Below are 24,703 nucleotides of genomic sequence, written 5' to 3'. Positions count from 1 at the left end.
ATTTTACAAAAATATTTTTTTAATATACCGTATTTTACGGACAATAAGACGCTACAGACTATGAGACGCACCTTAATTTTTAAGCAATTTAAAAAAAAAAAAAAAATACCTATAATACGCTACAGACTATAAGATGCACCTGAATTTTGGAGGCAATTTTTCGAAGAAAAAAGTGTGTCTTATAGTCCGTAAAATACGGTAATTTTTAAAATAATGTTATAGATAAGTTTCATATAAGTATATTATAAATTTTTATTAATTATTATGCCTTTGTGTCCTTTCTATCTTAATTTAAAATTTATTTTGTATACTAGTACTTTTTTATATATTAACAGGACTTATTATACTGGAAAATATGGATTCAGATATTTAGTCTTACATTTATAATTGTACCAAGAAATGTTTTTTTATTGTTAATTGTAGAAAGTGTCGTTTAAAGGCTTGCTGAGGAGGGACAAACAAGTTCGAAACACAAGTTTAAAGTGTGTGTTCAGGTGAACTAAATAAAGAACATTATTTTTGATCTGTAAGACTAAATATCTGCATCCATATTTTCCAGTATAATAAGTCCTGTTAATATATAAAAAGTACCAGTATACAAAATAAATTTTAAATAAATTTTTATTGTTTAGGTCCCAAATGATTGTTAGTTTAAACAAAAATGAATTACCTCGAGCAATAACAAGGTAATTGTATAAATTAGATGTTTATTTCTTTTTTAATTTTTAATCATATTTAACTAATCAAATATCAATTTCATTTAAGCATTAAAAGACTTGCATAAGAAATATAATTTTTTATATAATCTTATAATAATCTTTTTCATAGTCCATTCTTAGAAGTAACAGCAAAACTGGCTTTAAAACAGCAATTATAGAATATTAAAAAAATTACACAAGTTAAAAATGATCAAAATGTCAACCTTTTATTATAGGATCTGATGCTTTCACAGTAAAAACATGATAAAAATGTTTCACAATATCTGCCGTGTCTCTTAGCCATAACATTTAACTGCTTGGAGCCCTCTCGTAGTCCTTTTGGGTATTCATAATTATTTGCATAAATTTCATGTTTATGAATCAAAGTTTACTGAAACAACATAAACTTATAAACAAATGTTCATTCTCAATATTTAGATTGTTCACAAAGAAAAAAAATAAGGGATTTTTCTGTTTAAAGATGTAGATAATACCAATCTAATAAATATTTTGGGGTGGGGTGTACGATACTATCTAAGATAGAGATATGTTAACTTAACTGCTGATTTTAATAGCAATTGGTCAAATGCTCTAGGAGTGCATAACAAATAAACATCTTTATTTATATATAGATTTTTATATGTAGGCTGCTTTTTTTTTATTTTTTTCAAGCTCTGATGGTTCATAAAAAAAAAAAGAGTGTAAATAACAAAATGAATTTATTACCAAAAGTTAGGTACAGTACAAACATGGTTACTTTTTGACATAATCACCATGAAGATTGAGGCATTTGTCATATCTGTTGACAAGCTTTTCCATCCCCTGTTCATTAGAATGTTGCTGCCAGTGAATTGAGATGGCCTTAACAACATTGTTTTGAAGATTGTCATTAGTCTCAAAACCTCTGCCCTCCTAGCCACTTTTTCTGTTCAGGAAAGAGGTGGAAGTTGCTCGGTGCTAAATTGGGGCTATATGCTGGGTGTTTAAAAGTGGTGAAGACTTTCACCTCTTTCCTGAACTGAAAACATGGCTAGCAGGGCAGCGGTTTGAGGCTAATGGTGATCTTCAAAATGTTGTTAAGGCCATCTTAATTCACTGGCAGCAACATTTTATAACAAAGGGATGGAAAAACTCCTCCACAGATATGACAAATTCTTCAATGTTCATGGTGATTATGTTGAAAAGTAACCATGTTTGTACCTAACTTTGGTAATAAATTCATTTTGTTATTTACACTTGTCTTTGTTTTATGGACCATCAGAGGTTGAAAAAAACCACCCTCATATCTTGCTATTTTGCTATTATAATGAGTTTTTAAATGTGTAAATATTCAATATTTATAAAAGAATGTGTTTTGGGTTTTTATTTTCCATTATTATGTAATTATTTTCTTTATAAATTATTATTTTTAAATTAATATAGAATTAATGGTGAAGTAAACTGAATAAATTAGTATATTATTGAAATAGTGATTTATACTATTGATTTGTAATGATTTCCAAATTTGATGATATTGTAATATATGATTGAAGAAATAACTCAACAGTTCCAAAACTTTTCAAAAACATTTCTTCAAAACTCAGAAAAGCTGATGTTCTAAAATGTTATTGATTTGACACCATCTCTTTGAGCTATTCTATCAGACAAACTCTTTGAGTTTAAAACAGACTCATCTACCTCATCTCAGAAAATTATCTGATAGACTTTTTTTTATTATTAAATTAAAAGTAATATTTCAAAAGGAAATTTTTACTTACAGTATTAATGTATATCAATTATTTATATTCAGAAATGAAAAATATGAAGAAGAAAATATGTATGGAGCAATTTTGCCTCGCCTTATAATAGCAGGAACTGTTACACGTAGAGCTGTAGAACAAACATGGTTAACTGCTAGTAATGCCTATGTAAGTAGTTTTATTGTGTTTTGCCCTATTTAGTATAAATTTATACTAGGTGACATAAATGGTGGATATAGGTTTAAACCAGAATTTAAGGCTGGAAATCTTGATTTTTCAATTTATACACCAGCATATATGGTAGTTTTTATTTTTACAGAGGTAACTATTTCAGATAGTGGAATATATATATATATATTCAAATAGTTACTCTAGTAAATAGAATAAAGAATTGTAAAAATTGCTAATTTTGTGTATGGCTTATGAGTCATGACCAAAAATTAAAACCAGTTGTTATCATGATTGATAAGTTAGCAATCAGTTCAGAACATACTTTTAAATCTCTCTGTTTATTTATTTAAATAATAATCTTTTTTTTTTTGTTTGTTTGTTTGTTTGTTTGTCATTAGCCAGATCGAGTTGGGAGTGAGTTAAAATCAATGATTCAGTCACCTCCAGGATATCATTTTGTTGGTGCTGATGTGGATTCACAAGAATTATGGATTGCATCACTTTTAGGCGATTCACATTTTACTGGAATTCATGGTAATAATAAATATATGTAAAATAGTTATTGTACTTATTTTTATTTTTAGATTTGATGTGTCTTATAATGTGCCTTACAATTGCCTTGTAAAATTGAAGAAATATAATAATATTTAATAATGAAATTTTTATTTTTAGGTTGTACGGCATTTGGCTGGATGACACTTCAAGGGAAGAAGAGTAATGCAACTGACATGCATAGTAGAACAGCCTTATCTGTTGGAATTACCAGAGAACAAGCTAAGGTCACTTATTTTTTAAAATCATATTTAATATTAAGTATAAATTTTCAATTATTAATAACTTATTAATAAATATAAGTTATATATAAAATAAGTTACTATATATTTAAAGATTTTTAACAAAAGATTTAAAGTACAGTACATTTATCTATAAACATTTTTTTAGTTTACCTTATATACATGTTGATTTTCATTTCTGTGAGTTATAATTATATATAAATTATTAATAAGTGATTATTAAGGTATTTTATAAGAGGATACTATAGCTTATAAAATCTGTATGTTACAATAAATTGGATTTACATAAGAGTATTTAATTTGCTGTTGAGAGTATTTTTTAAACTCTATTAATAGAGAATAAAATTTAGTTATTTATTCTATACTAATACCTTATATTAGCAGAATGCACAGTTCTAATTTTAAAATTATAGTTTAAATATATAAATTATTTAATGTTTACATCAAAAAGTATTAGTGTAAGTGATAGAGTCAAAAATAAACCAAACTTTTAATATAACTTATATTATGTTGTTAGTATTAAGTGTTTACAGAAGACCAAATTCAAAATAAGCAGACAAAAGTATTTAGCAGATGCCTCCATCTGCTAAATACTTTTGTCAGCACTCATCCTATTTATCAAAGCAATCCTGGAAGCTGTTTTTATGTTGTCTTTAAGGGCTTTGTTGCTTCAGCTTAACCATCAGTCCTGGTTAATGAATATCTGGCACAGAAGAGCATAACGTTAAGGCTTCAGCCTACTTCTCTTCTCTGGGAACCCAAGGATTGAATTTAGATAATCAGGAATTTTTCAGGGATTGGATTGTTTCAGATGTATAGGCCATGTATCCTTCACTCAGTAATTGTGGACGTGGCTGAACACAAAATGAACCTGAAAAAAATGGCCATTTTTAATGAGTCCAAAAAGAAAAAGTTGCAGCAATTCCATACAAGTTAGTTGTTCTGCAATTTTGTTGTACAACAAAGTCAGTTTGTAGAACATAGAAATGGAGGGCACATAGACCCATATCTTAATTTACTTGTTAGTTTCACCTTTTACAGTTGTAATTGAAATTTGTTTCTTAATTCCCAAAATTTGTTAGAAAATGTATGTAATATGCACATTAAGATGCTGTTTGTGTATGTCCATGATTCACATATGCAAGCAGCACCAAACTTTGCCCTAGCAGTTGAATTTTGAGTAAAATCTTTACTCAAAAAATTGAAACTGTATGCATTAGTTAAATCTCAACTAAATTTGGTAAGCATATAGACAGTATGTCTGTATATATTTAGTTGAGATTTATCCAATAGTTCTTTCTACAGAGTGCTTTTGAATAATCACTCTTGTAATGGTCATGATGATTATTGTTATTTATTTTTTAAATTTATCTCAATATAATCTTAAAATCTAGTGAATATGATATTGTGTATGTCACACAATCACAATGCTTTTATCCATATAAAAGTTGAATAAAGCCATTTTTATAATAGCAGAGATTATGCTTCTGTTCTATACGGTAAAAGTGGATTTTGTAATTTACAGATAGTACATTTTACACACCAACAAAGTGTAATGCAAATTTGAATCATCTTTAGATATTACATAATGGAAGAAAGTAAAAATTTGTTTGTAGAACCAAGTACTCCGATTAATTGTATTATTTAATATCTTTATTCCAAATATTAAACTTGAACTTATTAAACAATAAAGTTAACAAAAGCTTCTGGTTCTTCAAAAACAAATTTTATTTTATTTCATTATGTAATATCTGAAGATGATTTAAATATGCATTGTAGATATTGTAATGTAAACAAAGTATATTTAAAAACACATGACTGCAGAACATCCTTTACTTGACAATTTATTACATTTGTCAAAACATTTCTTCAGTTGGAACTGTAATGTGTAAAATTCTAAAATAGAAACTTATAATGACATTATTCTAAAAGGGAGCTATGGCCCGGAATACTTTTTATTACAAAACATTTTAAATAATGATAATAAATAAATAAATAGTAATAAAAAAGAGACTGGTGGCCTGAAATACTTTTGTTTTTTTATAAAACAGAACAAAAGTATTCTTGGCCACTACTCTTTTTTGGAATAATATCATGAATTTATATTTTAGAATTTTATGTTACGGTGTCAACTGAAGAGGAGCTGTGCTTGAAACATGTTTTGGCAAATGTAAGAAATTGTCAAATAAAGGATGTTGTGCAGTCATGTGTTTTTAAAAACATTTTTATTAAATGTGTTAATATTGCATGAAAAACTAAAAATATTGTGTTCTGGTATAAAAAAGATATAATTATCATTAGTTGACTGATTATAATACAGTTGATTTCTTAATCCATCTTTACTATGTATTTAATATAATAAATTATTATGCTATTTAAGTTTATTAATTTTATATAATATTAATAGTTTGTTAAATCATTAATCATTTTTCCTTTAAATTATCCTAAATAAATTGTATTATCAACATCAACATTTTTAGATAATTAATTATGGTCGGATTTATGGTGCTGGTCAACCATTCGCCCAGCAGTTATTAATGCAATTCAATCATCATCTAACACCAGAAGATGCTAAACAGAAAGCTAAAAAAATGTATACAGAAACTAAAGGAATTAGAAAACTGTAAGATAATACAAAACAAATCTTGATTAAATTTTCTGTTTATTTGAAATATTGTTTATAGTGTATACACAAATAACACCTATTATTTGAATATATGTATTACTTTTAGAGTTAATGAGTTTGAAGATGATAATGATGAACAAGATATAATTTTAAGAAATAAATTTAAAAAAAGAAAATGGATAGGTGGAAGGTAATTACTAATTGTATAGAATTTTTTTTATCAACAATAAAAAAAATGCTAATAATATAGATATTATTAATAATTTATTTTAATAGTGAATCACATATGTTTAACAAATTAGAAGAAATTGCACAATCTTCAGAACCTCGAACACCAGTGCTTGGTTGTCGAATCAGTAAAGCCTTAGAACCTGAAACTGTGGATAAAAACGTATGTAATATTTGTGTTAATTTTTTGTCTTTTTACAAATTTTTCACTTTTTTAAGAATATGTCAAAACAATGAATCTTTCTTACAAAACAAAAATTCAGCTCATAACACAAAATGATGGGAAAAAACACACATTTTCAATTGTCTTTAGCAATCATCTTCAAGTAAAAAACATATACTATGGAAATGGATATCAGAATAGAACAAGAGATGGAAAGTTATAATTTAAAAAATAAAACAAATAATATCTGATTGCTAGTCGATGGTCACGTGGTTGCATCAGGATGTAAAAAGTAATATTAACCCTTTCTCTCCCATGTGACGATATATTGTCAATGAAAAATTTGTTCAATTTTAATTAAAAAATTCTTATCTTAGATGGCAGTACTTTACAGTACTGTATGTACATGCATTGTTACATTGTGTTTTATGTATTTTTAACTTGATGATAGTGTGTTATTATGTATATATATATATATATAAAGATAAAGCATAGCCAAAAGTGTTTTCCAGTTTTCCACACTTAAATAAAATATATTGGGTTGTTTGGAAAATAATTTCGTTTTTTTATTACTAGAGGAATTAGATATATTTTTACCAGCCAATTTTATTTTAAACCACATTTTCATTATATACTTCGACAGCTGACATTTTAAGGCTTACTTGTAAAAAATTTTGTTTGATTCTGTACAATTGTTTTTTTTTTTTTTTTTTTGGTGTCCCATCAAATTTGGAAAATCGAAAGCATCATTTTCGGCATATTTTGTTTTTTTATAACTAAAAACCAAAATGCTGTTCAAAGAAGAAAAAAATTGTGGTACATGTTTGGAGAAGATGTGTTGAGAGAAAGACAGTGCCAAAACTGGTTTACAAAATTGCATTCTGGCAATTTTAATATCAAAGATACACCACATTCTGGATGGCCATTTGAAGCCAATGAAAAAAAAATAAAGGTACTGATTGAAGCAATCTGCCATATAACAACACGTGAAATCACTAAGAGATTAAATCTGTCAAATTGAATCGTTTATTATTACTTAAAATGAATTGGTTTCGTTTCAAAGCTTGATATATGGGTTCCACATGTTATTAAAGAGAGATGCTCTCTATGGTGGGATTTTAAAGAAATTTTGTTTTTGAGCTTTTACCAGACAATTTAACAATTGATTCGAAAGTGTACTGCCATCGAGTAAACAAATTGAGTAATATCATCAAACAGAAAAGGCTAGAATTGATCAACAAACAAAGTATAGTGTTTTACCACGATAATGCCAAATTTCACACAAGTTTGGTAACTTGTCAGAAACTGTTGTAGCTTAGATGGGATGTGTTATCACACCAACCATATTCGCCAGATTGGGCACATTCAGATTATTACTTGTTCTGGTCTATACAAATTTTTTTTAACTGTAAGACATTTACTTGAAATGACAATGTCAAAAATCACTTGGATCAGTTTTTTGTAAACAACGATCAAAATTTTTATGAATGTGAAATCATGCTACTACCAGAAACAATGACAAGAGGTATTTGACCAAAATGGTTAATATATAATTCAATAAAATATTTATTTATTACAAGAATATTGCGTTTATTTTTCTATGGAAAAAACGAAATTATTTTCCGAACAACCCAATAAAAACATTTTTGGCTTTGCTTTTCTGATGAGCATTTCATGATTTTTACTGAATATACTTATTGCATTATTTTGTAATTATTTAAAATTTTACTGTCTGTAAGATATATATACAGTATAGAAAATATATTATAATTTCTGTATAGTCTTGTATATTTGTTATTTTTTCAAAACAATGAAAAAACACGTGTGATTTTTTCATTATATCTCTTCTTCATTTGTTCAGGCTTGACTACTCTGCATCATCATATTTTTCAGATTCCTCTACCATTTGTCAAAATAAATGCTTATTGTTTTTATTATTTTAGTGTATTTTTTTAATGGGTTTTTGTTATTAAGGATGACATTTATAGTCTTTTCATCTTTGCCAATAATATTTTAATAAAATAAAATTTTTTGGCAGTTTTAGATTAGTTGAACTTACTACTTCAATAGCAGTGTAAACAAGAATTTTGTATAATTTTTGAACTAAACTATGTACAAATTTTTTCTAAAACTATACAATTAGCCTGTGTTAAAAATTCATTGGCTTTATGGTTGAATTTTAGGTTTTGATGAATAACAAATTGGTTAGTTTTATCTGTCACTAGAAGACATAAACCATTAACATATGAACAAATTAAACATTTTTTCAATGTGGCTAGTAACCTAGCAGAACAAGACAATGACATGTTATGTTACTGGCAATTATGGAGGATGTAAAGAAATCTAGGATCTAAGTATCCAATGATTGTAAAGAGGATGTGACTGCAATAATTGGTAAAATGAGAAAAGTAATATCACTGTGTTTGAGTTTTGGTATGTATTTTGTATCTTTGATAATATGTTATAAACAAAAGCAAGGATATCTATATTAGAAAAGTTTGGAATTGGCAATTTTTAATGATATTTAGGCTGCAATTTGAAAAACTGTAGACCTATAAATTTCCACTGTCAACTGTCCATCCATCTGTCTTTCCTTAATCTCAAGAACAAAGTTAGATAGATGAAAGACAAAACCAGATATGAAAACCTTAGGGGCAGGAGACCCCAATTAACTATATATGAACTTCTGATGCAAACTGGAAGTCATGTTATTTTAATTCAAAAATTTTTCCTGAAAGGAGTTAGTTAGATGACCAGCATGACTCTATTGTTGGGACAGCTACTACTAATTTGAGGTGGACAGCATATATTTCAAATTAAATAAATTAAAAAATATGATTAAAAATTGCAGCCTGGCAATGTGACGATGTCACAATAAAATAATTATTTAATGTTATTAATTATTTTATTGTGACGATGTCACAATAAAATAATTATTTTATTGTGACATCGTCACATTGCCAGGCTGCAATTTTTAATTGTATTTTTTATTATCATATTTGTTATTAGTTGAAAAGTTTCAACTGCCACTTTTGTTTCTCATAACTGAGAATTCTAAGACTTCTGTTTTGTCTTCTTGAAAGTGCAATAAATTGACATGGATTAGTGATATTCAGTCCATCTGGTTAGACAGTATTTTTTCAATTTCAAGTGCCTCACCTCTAGTATATTTCAGATATAGCTTATTATGGAGTAATCTGTTATCTGAGGGAATTGAGAAAGAAATGTAAGGATTCAATAGTTTCCAAGCAATTTCTGAGAGATGAAATGTTAGTGATTGAACTTAACAGTAATACCTCATTCACACTGAGCGTTTCAATCCTGATCGACTCGAGAGTTTTTGAAACTAGATCCACTCATAAGAGAGTTCCTACAATCCCATGTGCGTAAGAAGAAACAAGATGGCTGCGGAACATGTGTTGGGCTATCAACAGTGAAATAAAAAAGATATTTGGAGAGATGATGAGATCTGGCTATTATTAGATATATGGCAAGAAAAAGTATTTATTTCTAACCAAAACTTCCATTTTGTTTCTTGGTGTTTGTGACTTATCGAGTAGATATGTCAGTTTTATCATTGCATGCAATATCCGTATTCTTCTCAAACAGGCTGTCTGTGCGAACAGCTTGATGTTCGACTGGCAACAGTTGCAATCGAGATCAAAGTGAATCATGGATTGGGTACGAATGCATTATAAGATTAAGGCTATGAAGTGGTACAATGAATGTAAAAAACTAGATGGCAGTCTGTGTGAATGTAGGCTTGAGCTCCATATCTTTGATCATATGAATATGATAATGTATAAAAATAAATAAAAGCCATGTGATTGGTTATTTATAAATTTTAAAAAATTAAAAAGTCTAAAAGATACTTAAAGTTCTCTTTTAAACTAGCGAGTTAAAAATTACTCAGTTTTTCCTGACTTCGAAGAAACTCAAAACACACAAGTGGAAAGAATTGAAGTTAACAATCACCTACTTTATTAAACCTTTTCACCATATGCATTTCACTTTACAGCCTCATCAGTGGTTATTTTGTTTAACATTATCTGTGCTCTTATATTCCACTAACATGTCCCAGCATGCATCTATGCTGACTCCCGTATTCAAATTAATGGTGTTTGCATAATTGTTCCACAATATGTCTTATAAGTACAATTTCTATTTTATACAATATTTTTATATTATTATAGTCAATAGTACAAGTTTTATTACAACAATGTTGATACCAGGGTGATTCTATTCTTTTCAGTCATATTGTTGCTTCGTACTCTTTCAATCTTATTCCGAGTTTTCTTCCTGTCTCACCGATGTAAACCTTGTCATCTGTACATGTGCATTGTAGTTTATAAACAACTCCGGCCACATCCAAAGGATTCTTCTTAAGTGTAGTATTTCCTTTATTAATTAAATAAATACTTTTACTAAGTCTATTACTTTGTTTTCCTATCAAATTCACTGGGTGGTTACCTAAGCAATATTTATATTTTCCATACAGATTTTTAACATAAGGAATTTTAATAAATACATTATCAATTTTTCTATTTTTAACATTATATCTATTATTAATGTAAAAGTCATGCCATTTATATATGAGTTGTCGTGGATAGTTGTTTAACAAAAATTTCTTAAAAACTTCTTTAACCTCAATATCTATATATTTTTGTAAAGATGTTCTATTATATATTTTCTGCAATTCCATAAGAAATACATTTTATTTAATTTTTTCAGGACAGTATGATCTGTAATTGATTATCTTATTGATATTACATGTCTTTTCATACTTACAGAACAATACTTTTTCTTTCTGTTTTGTTATTATGCACATCCAAGTATTTAATCTCATTATGTGTCTCATCTTCGTAAGTAAAATTGATGTTTTTGTTCAAAGTATTCACATAACTTTTAATGTTCTGTGCTGTAGTAATATCAGAATCACATAAAATCAGTATGTCATCTACATACCTTGCATAGAAGACTATACCTTTAAATTGGAAGATTTTTTCATCAATTGAGATCATACAAATTTCAGCCAACTTCAGGCCCACAACCCATTGCTATTCCATCTTTCTGGCGATAGTACTTTGTTGAAACTGCAAAATAGTTATTTTTAAAGATAAAATTTATAAAATCCAAAATGTAGTCTGGTAAATTAAATCTGCTTAAATTTTCTACAATAAAATCCAAATGTATTGAAGGGTACATCGACTTCACATCTAAACTAACCAATCTGAAAGAATCTTTAATTTGGCCATATGATAGTTTTGAGATTAATTGATTGGTATTCTTAACACTATATTTAGAATATGGTATGCATTGTAAATAATCTTTGATGTAATGTTCTAAGTTATACATTACAGTATGCCTGAAATCAGCTAATAGTCTATAATGCCTACCTACCTTGTGAGTAAGTCTGATGTTGAGTTGAGGGGTTCATACATTACTGCAATTTCCTATTTTCTTATATTCTTGAATCAAACGTTCTTGTTTATGTATTTTTATCAACTTATTTAGTTTCTTCTTGATTTCTTCAAAAGGATTGTGAGGTAATAATTCGTATTCCTCCGTAGAAACTATTCATTCTTTCTCTGATTGTAAATCTGAATTATTAATTATTATGAGGGCATGAGATTTATCCACTTTGATGATGGATATGTTTTTACTTTAAAAAAAAATAAAATAAAATAAATATGATAAATCAATGCCATAATGTTGAAAAATTTTTATTTCAATTGTGGTTAGATTTTTTCCATGAAGTTTATCTCAGATAGAAAGCCAATAAAATCTTTAACCATACATTTGTTACCTATAAGCAACTCCACATCTTCCATACTCTTTCCAGCAAAAATTTTTAATAGGACAAATGTTTGCTGTAAAGAGTACAGGTGTGACATTGCTTATTATTAAAATGTTCAAGCTTCTCAAAAGTACATCATTTGGTATCTTTTTTATCATATAATACAAAAATATGGAAAGTTGCTTTAAACAAAAAATGTTTGATGTTTTGTCAACTATTGGTGAGAAAATTTTATTAATAGTTTCTTCTAGTATTTTTTATAAAAAATAGAAATGATTTCATTTTGGCTTACATTACTTGTATACATGGCATTTTTTTGATGAGATTACGTATGTTTTTCCAGTAAGTCATCTGATGTAGTTTGATACCTGAGAAGAACCCAGAAAGTTGCAGCAAGCACTTCAAGTGTTATTTGACCATCTTCGTTTAAGCCTCAAGGCTAAATGTTGCTGTTCACAAAGTTTAACCATTTCTACAGTGATTGAGTTTCTTCTTGGGCAAAAAGAAACTCCTTTCAGCCATTTTTTTTATTTAACAAAGCATTCAGTCATTTACTGGATATCTTTTACTAATAACACAGAAAAAACAAGAGTGTGAACTAAAAATGAAAATGCTTATGTCAATGGTATTTTCCTATTTTATTGAATCGCATCTTCATTCAAAATTTTTATTTAACAATAAATTCTTTACAATATTGCTAAGTTATTATTTTATTTGTTAACCTGCCAATTTCTAACTATAAACATTTTACTTTGCATAGAAGTACTGTTTATATATCTTTATGGAACATTCTAGAAATTTCTACTATATTCTACAAAATTTATTTTTTTTTTGATAACTTCTATGACCTTTCATTTATTGTTTTCAGTAACAAAGCCTATTTGAATTTTCTTGGAGCTCCTCAAATTGTTTGTTTATAATGCAGTCGACTTCACATAAGTTGACACCCCAAGGGGAAATGGAAATGTGTCGAGTTATCTGATGTGGCGACTAAAGCGAAGTCGGAAAAAAAACCACAAAACTACAATTAGGAAAATACAGTAGTGCGTTATACAGTAGTATAGGCTTACAATACATTGTGTCCTCCATTTACAATTACTCTGTAGATGAAAAACTGAAAAATTCGTTGAGTGTTGTTTGTTTTGAGCACTTAACTGTCTTGACTTTCTTTTTCAATGATCCTGAACACCTTTAAAACATCATCTTTACAATTGTCAATTGTTGGCAAGTAACGTCAGGATTCTTAATGCCTCTAGCATGAGAAAATGTAAAATTGGATTCTGGTACGACATTGATGTAGATTTTATATTTTCTTTTTGTTTATCTGTTATTATTTTATACATAAAAATACATAAAATGTTAAGGCATTTTTATTAATATGTATATTTATATATTAATAAATCAATTATTAATAAATCAATTATTAATAAATAAATCAACTCCCCTTCTGAAAAAAATGAGTTTGCACCACATGTGTGGAGTGAATTCATTTTTTCAGAAGGGGTGACAACTTATCAGAGTGTGGGACAGAAAAAGTATGTTGACTTATCCAGTGGTGATGAGTTAAACGGTGTCGAATAAACCGGAGTTTTTTAACATGTAAATCAGCCAGGACCACAGAAAACTGACTACTTAATCAATGGTGTCAAGTTATCTGGGTGTTGACTTATGCAGACTTGACTGTATTTTCTTGAATTTTTTAACTCTTTTGTAATTATTTTTTCTATCTTGTAACATTGTTATTAAGCTTTAATTAATTTAATGAGTTGTGTTTTTTCTGTATTACGCTCCTCAAAAGTGAAATTTCAACATCACAAAAGAATGTGCATAGCCACATGCAAATTGCAGGACAAGTAGAAGTGTCATACTCTAATGCATATGCAAATGATTAAATTTGCATATGCATTAGAGTATGTGGTACCCAGTCAGCTTGGGCTGTAAATGTTATCAGAGATGGTTTGCAGCAGCTGAACTTTCAAAGAAGTGTAGAAAATGCCTTGGAGATGACAGCAAGCTGAATATCACAGTTAATGGCTGGTGAATGAGACTGTATTCTGGAGCTGCATGACCTCGGTTTGTCGATGTATGCAATTGCCATGTGTGTTGGTCACAATGTGAGTACCATCCAGCAATAAGTAACATGATGGATGCAGGAACTTCTGCAAACATGCCAAAGAAGGCATAGATTGTGCCAGTACGTGACAGAGTGCACAGACCGGCAGATTCTCTGAATGGTCCATTGGGACCTATTTGCTACAGTACATGACATCAAAGCAACCTGTTACTATCAACGAGTGGATCCGTGTCCATCAAAACTGTTCACAACAGATTGCATGAAGTTGCCATGCCATTAACTGCTCAACGTAAGGCTGCACGCTGGCATGGTATTGTCATCATCACAGCTGGACCACTGAATGGTATTGGATATTGTTTATGGATGAATCCCATTTCTGTTTGTGGAGGAATGACAGTCATGGATGGGTGTGGCAGTATCCCAGCGAATGCTACATGCCAGTCCTTTTTACCAAATGTAACACCAGTCCCACACTGGGCATCATGGTTTGGAGAGGCATCATGTTCAATCAGTGGACAGCTCTGATGTGCATTTCTGGTACTCTGACAGTGGACCAATACATCACACAAATTGTGAGGTATGTGGTTCTGCCACTGGTGCAGGCTGCATCCAACATTGTTCCAGCAAGACAATGCTTGACTGCATGTCTTCCAGCAAACTCTCACCAACATAAACAGAATTCACATCCTTCCCTGGCCAGCAGCCTTGCCAGATCTCTCGCCCATCAAACAACTGTGGGACTTCCAGCATGAGGTACACCAGGGACCACAGTGGATGCAACTTGGCAAGGGATACATCAAACAACCATTAATCTCCTCATTAATAATATGCCTCACCATACAGCTGTTTCTGAGGGATCATATTTGTTATTGAATGAACAGATATCTGTTGCATATGTCTCTTACTTCTGCTGGTCCTGCAATTAAAAATTTAAATAAAGAAATAATAGTCCTCAAAAGTGAAATTGAAACATCACAAATGAATGTAGCTATGTGCATTCATCTGTGGTGTTTCGATTTCACTTTTGAAGACTATTATTTTTTTATTTAAATTTTTAATTCTTTCCAAATAGAAAGTTAAACCTTAAACTTCCCATGTGCATGACTACCCCAAAAATAAAGACCAACAACTGCCGAATTATCGGGCTAGCAAATGGCTATAGTAATATTAATAATTTAAGTTAATTTGGTACTAGAGTTAGGCGTTAGGTGCCATCTCTTGCTAAATTTAATAATTAGAATTTTAATTAAATAATTTAAATAAATTTAGGCTTAACTGGAAGAAAAGAATCGGCCCGAAGCGGGATTCGAACCCGCAACTTCTGCTATCCGTGCAGACACGTTACCAGTTACGCTACCCGAACCTTCGGTCCGATCCTCCCCTTCCAGTTGATATAAGATTACCGTACGACCATCGACAGCTATTACAATGCCGGCTGGGGACACATTAATTGCCCACGTCCTCCCAAAGGCACTCAACCGGCCATCGCAAACCCCGGCAAGGCGTATACATATAAATAAACAACAACTAACCCGTTATATATAAAGACCAACAAAGATAATTCGGCAGTTGTTGGTCTTTATATATAACGGGTTAATTGTTGTTTATTTATATGTATACGCATTGCCGGGGTTTGCGATGGCCGGTTGAGTGCCTTTGGGAGGACGTGGGCAATTAATGTGTCCCCAGCCGGCATTGTAATAGCCGTCGATGGTCGTACGGTAATCTTATATCAACTGGAAGGGGAGGATCGGACCGAAGGTTCGGGTAGCGTAACTGGTAACGTGTCTGCACGGATAGCAGAAGTTGCAGGTTCGATCCCGCTTCGGGCCGATTCTTTTCTTCCAGTTAAGCCTAAATTTATTTAAATTATTTAATTAAAATTCTAATTATTAAATTTAGCAAGAGATGGCACCTAACGCCTAACTCTAGTACCAAATTAACTTAAATTATTAATATTACTATAGCCATTTGCTAGCCCGATAATTCGGCAGTTGTTGGTCTTTATATATAACAGGTTAGTTGTTGTTTATTTATACCCCAAAAATAATTTGGTAATTTATAAGTATATTTAATTACAGAATTTGGATTGTTATATTTTGTTTCTGTATGTATGTGTTTTTAATAATAAAATTATTTTATGTTATAAATCTATATTTTTTAAAAATGAAATGTGTATTTCTAATTGTTTTTGATTTGATAAATATTAAAGTTTGCTAGAAACATGATGTGTATTAATAAGAAACTGTATGCTAAAAAATTTTTAAGTTGTTACATTTCTTTTGGACTCACTTCTGTCTAATTCATTTATTGTTTTATTGTTTAATTTGATATTTGTGTAACTATGATAATAATTTTAAGATAATTCTAGATGTGAATTGAATTCATTTATTATAAGATATAATTATTGTTTTAAAAAATACAGTTATATTAATAATGTTAATGAATTTCAATTTTTGTAGTTCATGACAAGTCGTATAAATTGGGTTGTGCAAAGTTCTGCAGTTGATTATCTTCACTTAATGCTTGTGTGCATGAAATGGTTAATAGAAGAGTATGGAATAAATGGAAGATTTTCTATAAGTATTCATGATGAAGTACGCTATCTTGTTCAAAGTGAAGATCGCTATCGGGCAGCTCTTGCATTGCAGATAACAAATTTACTTACTAGAGCAATGTTTGCACATAAAGTTGGAATGAATGATTTACCTCAGGTAATCTATAACTTTCTATAAGTTAATAAGTATTAATAAGTTACATAATGTATTAAATTTTTTAAAAATCTAGAATATGCTTCTATTACGATATAATATGTAAATAATAATTTTTTAAATTAATAGAGCAATAAAGCTCATATCAATTAAGGTTCCCAATTAAAGCCAAAATTTAAGCTTGGTAAATTCACAGAAATAGTAATGAAAACGATCAATTAAAAAATAATTTTTTAATTAATAATAAAATAACATACTTTCAAACAGTTTTTTCTTAAGCATCGTGTAAAGTTATCTGTTTTGTGAAATAATTTTACTGTCTTTTATAATATTATTTTCATTTGCCTTTTAAAATAGTTTAATCTATATTTATTAATAATTAATTTTTCAATTATATCAAAGAATTGACAAAACTAGCCTGACAGTTAAATTTAATAAGTTTATTTATCAATAAATCTTGAAAATTATGTCAATTTCTTAAATAAAAATTTATTGAACATTAACATTATAATCTTAACTTTCTATTTTAATTATAAATTGTTTCCCTGTGTGATGCATTCATCTTATATAACCTAACTAATATAACTGTCAGATGATTTTTGCTCAACCATATATATTTGTTATCAATTAAGTGATAAAAGAAATTATATGAAACTTATATACTGATTAGAATGATTTTATATTAGATAAAACTATGTAAATTTAATCTAGATGTAAATTTAATCTAAGATTAAATTTACATAGTTTTATCTAATATAAAAGGATATCAATACTCAATACAATACAATCAATACAAATATAATCATATGCAGAAGGACTTTGACTCATCTCCATTTCATTACAGAAACTGTAAATACCAAAAAATGCTAACTTAAGGAGTCTTGTAGGTTTGTTTAGATTAGTTTTGTTTTGAGATGTTGTACTGCACTGTACATTATTGTCAGATCTGCAGAACAAAAGTTAACAAAACTGATTATGTAATGATATAGCATATTCCATTATATAATCAGTTTTCTTCTAATCCATTATATAAATATATATTATATTATATAGAAAATATAACAGTACTTCTTAATCTATTGTTAGTACATTAGTGTTATAATTTTGAGATAATTTCTGAATTGCTTTTTGTATTGCTCTCTTGTTTTTTTTTTTTTTTTTTTAACTTAAAAATGTCCAAATTAAATAATGATTATTTTAATTTTTCATAATCATTACTATTGAAATAAATAAACTGTGATGAGTTTTTTTTTTTTTTTTACTTTAAGGCAAATTATGTTACACAGTTTGCCATTTCAGATTTTTTACAATAGTTGAAAATTGTCAAAAATTGGATGCTAAGAGACAGAGACCTTTGAAGCACTTGGCAAAAACATACAATTTGTTAATTAATTCACACAGGGAGAATTGATAAACTTATTATTAGAAGTAGTCAGAGTATAAAAATATGAGCAAATAGAATGTATAACAGATAACTCATGTAAAGAAGTTTTGTTTTGGCACTTTTCTGGTTAAAATAAATATGAACATTATCAATTTAATTTGACAGAGTTTTCATCAAACTAACCAGTGACACTATTCCATCATTCCAAATATTAATACATTACTTTTAGTGACTGCACCAGCATCAGGTTAACAAAGTATATGTTCTATTTTTAATGTTACACTGTTCTACATTCTGTTTTTTTTTTTTTTTTTTACTGTAGATCTGATGATGAGATATGTAATGTCTTGAGAAACGTTTAAATCTGAATAAATCTACAAGACTTCTAAAATTGTTTAACATTTTTTGATTGTTATATTTTCTTGATTACATCTGATTTACTTTGAAGTTTTAGGTTTTTTTTATAAGTTTTCTTTATTTTGAATTGCTAAAAAATTTAAAACTAACTAATGAAAAGTTTATTCATATATTAATAAAAAATGATTAAATGCAATTTAATATCAATGTATTACTGATAAGACTTACTTTAGATTTATGATCGTTTACTTTATAAAAAATTTGGATATTTTTTCATAAAGTAAACCATCTAAGATTTTTGTAATATTTATTATTTATATTAATTATTTTAATAAATAACAGTGTGTGTTAAAAGTATAGTGTGTTAAAATAATTGATATTTAATATGCCTCACCATACAGCCGTTCCTGAGGGATCATATTTGTTATTGAATGAACAGATATCTGTTGCATATGTCTCTTATCCATTATAGTGTGTTAAAATAATTGATATTATAAAATAAATGAATATAGTGGTACACATTAAAATATAATCTAAAATTTATAATGAAGGAAATATTATAAGTAAATTAAAATTTAGCATATTTTTATCCACTATTAAGTATTGCTTTGTGTGTTTATGTAAATGTACATGTTCATATACAGTACATACATGTTTTGTATGTGTGTGTGTTTATAGTGGCCCCATTTTAGTGTCTCTATAATGCCATCCTCTCCTAATACCAAAAAATTGGTGTGAATGGATCTTCTACTATCTACATAACATAGACATTCCTGAAATTTTTCCACCTTGTTAAGTGGCAAGAAATGGAGCTGCCATTTTTCTTTTAACATACATCTCATTGAGCAATTTTTACTTATTCATGCCCTTATGCTTCAAAAATAAGAAAAATATTAAGCATCTAAGGAATTTTGAAGGTTCAAACTGAGCCTTAGTTTGTGTTGAGTTTATATTTAGTTTCTGTTTGTGCCTTTGTCAGAAATAAGCACTACAGGTAGTGTGGCAGACCCTTTGGAGTTGTCACAATGGGTCAGAAGTAATTCAGCTGTTCAACTCTTTACATCCTGAGTACCTTGAGGAGACAAGAATTTTCTGTATGATGTGTCTTTACTAGAAAATCAGAGATAAGGATATATAAAAGACAATTTGCTAAACCATTGTTTTGGTCTGAGTGTTCTGTTCTAACAGTCTGCTAAAAGCACAGTATTGATTAGGGTTTCTCATTTCCCGGTCTTTTGCTTGTCCCAGAATCCCGGGATAAAAGTGAACTGTTTCCCGGGATCCCGGGAAATCCCGGACAAAATTAATTATTTTTAAGATATACAAGATGTCATGAAATCAAATGATATATTTTTTCGTTTTTTAAAGTAATTTAATACGTTCTGCAACCTCCAAAATCATATTAATAATGCTGTGTAAGATATATATTAAAAATTATCTTAGAATTATGTAGAAATTTTCACAAATAGAAAAAATTTATTAAAGTTTGCTGGAAACTGCATACAACAACAAAAAAATGACTTTGAATTGAGTTGAAAATTTAAAGAAAAATGAATTTAGATCAAACTTCTAACTTAGAAGGTAATTTTTGATTTTTTAAATAAAATATAATACAAAATATTGTAAATATAGATTTTAAAAAGCAAAGATGGTTGATACTCCGATCATTCAATCTGATTCTTATTTTAGTAATGAAAAGTCTTGCTACCGAGAATGCCTTTACCGATTCAATTGATGTGATTGGAATCGTGTTTAATGCATTTAAGAGAAGACAAATATTATGTGTTTTCATCTGTATCCTGAAAGATTTCTAGTTTATTTTCGAGATTGTAGTACTTCTTTTGTTCTCTAGTATTCTTGATTTGTCTACCTTGGCTGCTTTAATAGAAACATCATAGCCCAATAATTCGGCAGTTCGTTTGTCTTTAATAATCAGGTTATGAAGAAAAATTTCATACTTGCAGACTTCGTACTCGTTTGTATCTTTGCCCAATTTGCACAACTTGGCGTTATGCAGTTATTGAAGCTACTAAGCATGGTTAAAAATTAAGACAGCATAAGCACAATTAGCTCAGATATTACAGGTAAAGAATTTTGAGAGTTCTGCCACAAATAAGATACGTATTGATTATTGACCCTTTGTGATCTGCCATAACAAACAAAAGTTAAAAAAAACTAATAAGTGAGTTTAAAATTAATAAATACAAATGTATTCTGACAGTTTATGAGTTAATTATACTTTCTATTTGCAAAATTTCCTCAACCTTAACATAAAATAAGAAAAAAGTGAATTTTTAAAAAATTTGCGGGATTTCCCGGGATAAGAAAAATTTCCCGGGTTAAAAAAACGACCAGGATCCTGGAATCCCGTTTGAGAAACCCTAGTATTGATGTTTTGAAAAAGTATGAGATTTGTGTTCACAAGATCCAATATTTGAAGGCAAGTCAGCAAGAAATTGCTAGTTACTTTTCACTTTTGAAAAGTAATAATTTGCAAGCACAGACAAGGTGGTTACTAGAGGAGGGTGCATCTTCTCAACAGAAAAGAAATTGAAGAGTGGCAAACATGAAGATTTTAGCACCCTAGCATAACATCTATAGCATTAGAGCATGCTAATGCTGTGGATCAGTCAAATGAAAGCTAAACATAGCACAATGACAAATAACTCAATTTTTAAACATCAAGTAAGAGAGTTTGGTGAAAGGATAGGAATTATGGAATTTAATTACAGCAATGATTATCTGTCTCAATTTAACAGAGGCATTTTGCTGAAATGGACCAGATGTGATGTCTGAATCACATGCAAAATTTAGCAATATTATTGTCACATATGAGTTAATAAATGTATACAATGTGTAGAGCTTATATATGTAAAGATAGTTTGCATATATAAGCTCTACATGCACAGAAATTGCATACTGCAAAACTGCTCTGAATATAGAAACTGCAAATATGGCAAGAAAATAAGATTAGGAGACTGAAAATGTATATGATGAGAAAACTAAATCAGGATTAAGGAAAGTTTTTAATAAAATGAAATTTTTCATTTGTTTATTTCAAACCAAAGATGAAAATAATTATTAATAGTTTGCATATACTGTACATTATAATTTTTACTTTCCTAGCTGTTATGTATAACAGAGGGAAAGTATCGCAATTGGTCGAAAAATTATACCCAAGATTTTTACATTTTTGGACTCGGGACCTTGAAATGTCAAAAAAAAAGGCAAAAAATTTTGGGGGTTTTTTTTTTTTTTTTTTTTTTTTTTTGTCCATTTTCTCGCTGTTTCAACCGAGGTCAAAGTTCATTCAGCTAACACGTTCATCTTTATTAGAACTATATTTATTGATGCAAATATTCTGAGGTCACGTGATGACGTCAGAATTTTCAGGCCTACTTTGTTAACAAGTCCGCCCCTGATCAGAGTCAGAGTCATGTAAAAATCTACTGACTCCACAGCCCTGATATTTATGTTCCTTTATTGAATGATTATTTTTGTATGACTTTAATTAATATTACTGATGGTTGCTTTAGTGTTAATATTGCTGACATGGCTCTGTGATTTTCTTCAAAAATGTTCCTATAGTGTATGATTAATTTTGTATCACTTTAATTAATGTTAATAACACAGATGTGTGACCAATATTTTCAATAAATATTGTATTAAATAATACAAATGTTGTAATCCCAATCATCACTTTATTTATTTTCCTCAAACCTATTTATGTAGCTAAAATTAGTTTTAACTAATGTTCAAAGTTAAAATTAGTTTTATCTAAAATCCAAACATGTGCAGCAGTAAATTCTAGTTATAACTAGAAAATTTTAGATGTAACAAAGACATCCAGTATAAACTAGTTTCAACTAGTTAAAACACATCCTAACTAAAAACTGGTTTCGACTGCAACATATATATAAATGTTTAAATATATTAGTATTATATTTCTAGCAAAGCACACGAATGACTAAGTTAAATTGAATATCACCTGTATATCTTGAATTACTGTCTAACATACATTATTTTATGATAAATATTAATATTTTAAATTTATCATTTTTTTTTATTCTGGCATTATCACACAAAAGAGTACAAAAGTTGTAAATCTCTACAATGGGATTTTTTTTAAAAATAAAGAAGTATCGCGAATTCATTCGACCAATTATTGGAAGTTAAATAGCTATTATTGAAAGATTAATCGTGGGCTCCATAAATTCATTATTCGGGACAGATCCAACCCGTTGGCCATATGTTGGCCATGCCTGATCTGACTACATGGCAATTTTACTCACTATTAGTATTTACAATTTTTTTTATAAAACCCGTCCCTATCCTCAAAATTTTGTTATTTTATAATAATTAAAAATATAAAAAAGTTTTTATAAAATATTGTAACAGATGGTGCCACTGAATATTGCCAGTAAAGTAATTCAACTTGTTGCTGAATTTTTATTCCTTGTGAGGCCATGCTCTGTTTTGTAACACAAATACTTCACAGTACGGTCATTTCGATCATTTCTTATTTTTTATGTTATATTGTATTCATTTGTTATGTTATGTTATATTCAAAAGTATTATATTCATTTTAAATGACTACAATACTTATTTTATTTTCAAATAATGCTTTCATTATTTATTACAAATTTTTGTTAACTATAACATTTAATTATTCCAATTGTATTTTTTCAAAATTTGAACTTACGTTCTTCAAAACAGTCAAAAATAAGATTTTTTGAGTGTTTTGGCTTTTTTGAAGTTATTCAACAGTTCTTGGTAACACGATATGCATTCTTTAATTTTTGTCTTAGTTTAAAACCTCTCATTTACAGTTTTTAAATTATGAACAGCATTTTTAAAAACAAATTTTTGAAATTATTCTTTAAAAGCATCAAATGAGTTTAAACATAATTGATCTTGATTAATGCATGTACTAAAATGATTGAAAAGATGCTTTGCATATTCATAGATAATAAGAGGAAGATTCTTCGGTGAATGATCTTCAATCTAGTGCTTAAAGCTTTATTCAATTTTTCAATAGTTAGAAAAATTTGAATCATATTTTTACAAAGTATCTGTTAAGTAAGTGATTCACAGTACTATTAAAATTAAAAAAATTAACTGTTTTAAATAAAGCACACAAAAGAACTGTTACTGTTGTAACAATATTTAAAGAAAATTGTTATAGCTTTGATTACAGCTGAATTTTAAATTCCACATTTTTATACTAGCAGTAAAATGTAAATTCAGTTGGGTATGACGATGCTATTGTTAAAGTGCATTTATTACAGAAACTTGATTAATTTAAACTAATATAGAATTATGCATGATTTAAATCTGCATATAAGTTTTTTTTAAAATTCTTAAAATAACATTTTTTGGTTGTGATAAACAAATTTATATCAGAAATTTTAATATTTAATTTATTTATTAGAAATTACTAAATATTTATTTTTAGTATTTGTCAATTTTGTTAACATCAATAGAAATTTTTCATTTTAACTAATGCTGATAATAATAATCAGTATCCTTACTTATAATATTCAAAATGAATATTTTTGGTTAAAAGTAAAAAAACAAAAAAAAAGTTATATTTTGAAATGAAATGCTATATTTTGAATAATGATTTAAATTTTATTAGTCTACTGCCTTCTTCAGTTCTGTGGATATTGATACAGTTATTAGAAAAGAAGTAGATATGGATTGCAAAACACCGTCAAATCCTCATGGATTAGAAAGAGGATATGGAATACCACCAGGTATGAATACACTTTAAATTTATAGATAGTTTTATTTCACAATTAAAATTTTAGTTGATTTACAATCTAAATACATTTTGTCTGATTCATGATTATTAGCCTAAACTAGTGCATTAAAATTATTTTCAAGTCTAAACAATTGGTCACATTTACTAACGGGACAGTACAACAATTAAATGTGAAATGTATAATAATAATGTAATGA

The 24,703-nt window shown here is 28.5% G+C and overlaps 1 protein-coding gene across 4 annotated transcripts in view; it reads left to right on the top strand.

Annotated features, from left to right (window-relative positions):
- PolG1 (DNA polymerase gamma, catalytic subunit tam) overlaps positions 1-24,703 on the top strand; it is a 78,337-nt gene that overhangs the window by 49,819 nt on the left and 3,815 nt on the right. Inside the window, exons 15-23 of one of the 4 annotated variants that reach the window (XR_010881547.1) lie at positions 633-686; positions 2,488-2,605; positions 3,007-3,142; positions 3,281-3,387; positions 5,883-6,025; positions 6,135-6,218; positions 6,305-6,419; positions 16,753-17,004; positions 24,398-24,498. Coding sequence is in view for 3 of the 4 variants with exons in the window: in XM_067276455.1 (XP_067132556.1) it covers positions 633-686; positions 2,488-2,605; positions 3,007-3,142; positions 3,281-3,387; positions 5,883-6,025; positions 6,135-6,218; positions 6,305-6,419; positions 16,753-17,004; positions 24,381-24,498 (1,127 nt within the window). In the remaining variant the exon portion in view is untranslated. Of the gene's footprint in view, positions 1-632; positions 687-2,487; positions 2,606-3,006; positions 3,143-3,280; positions 3,388-5,882; positions 6,026-6,134; positions 6,219-6,304; positions 6,420-16,752; positions 17,010-24,380; positions 24,499-24,703 lie in introns of all 4 variants that reach the window. The other 3 variants (XM_067276455.1, XM_067276456.1, XM_067276457.1) reach the window with 3 other exon arrangements.

The sequence above is a fragment of the Centruroides vittatus genome, unplaced genomic scaffold, assembly GCF_030686945.1.
Source record: "Centruroides vittatus isolate TY-2023 unplaced genomic scaffold, ASM3068694v2 contig_694, whole genome shotgun sequence".
Lineage (NCBI taxonomy): Eukaryota > Metazoa > Arthropoda > Arachnida > Scorpiones > Buthidae > Centruroides > Centruroides vittatus.
This window is presented reverse-complemented; position numbering and strand designations above follow the sequence as displayed.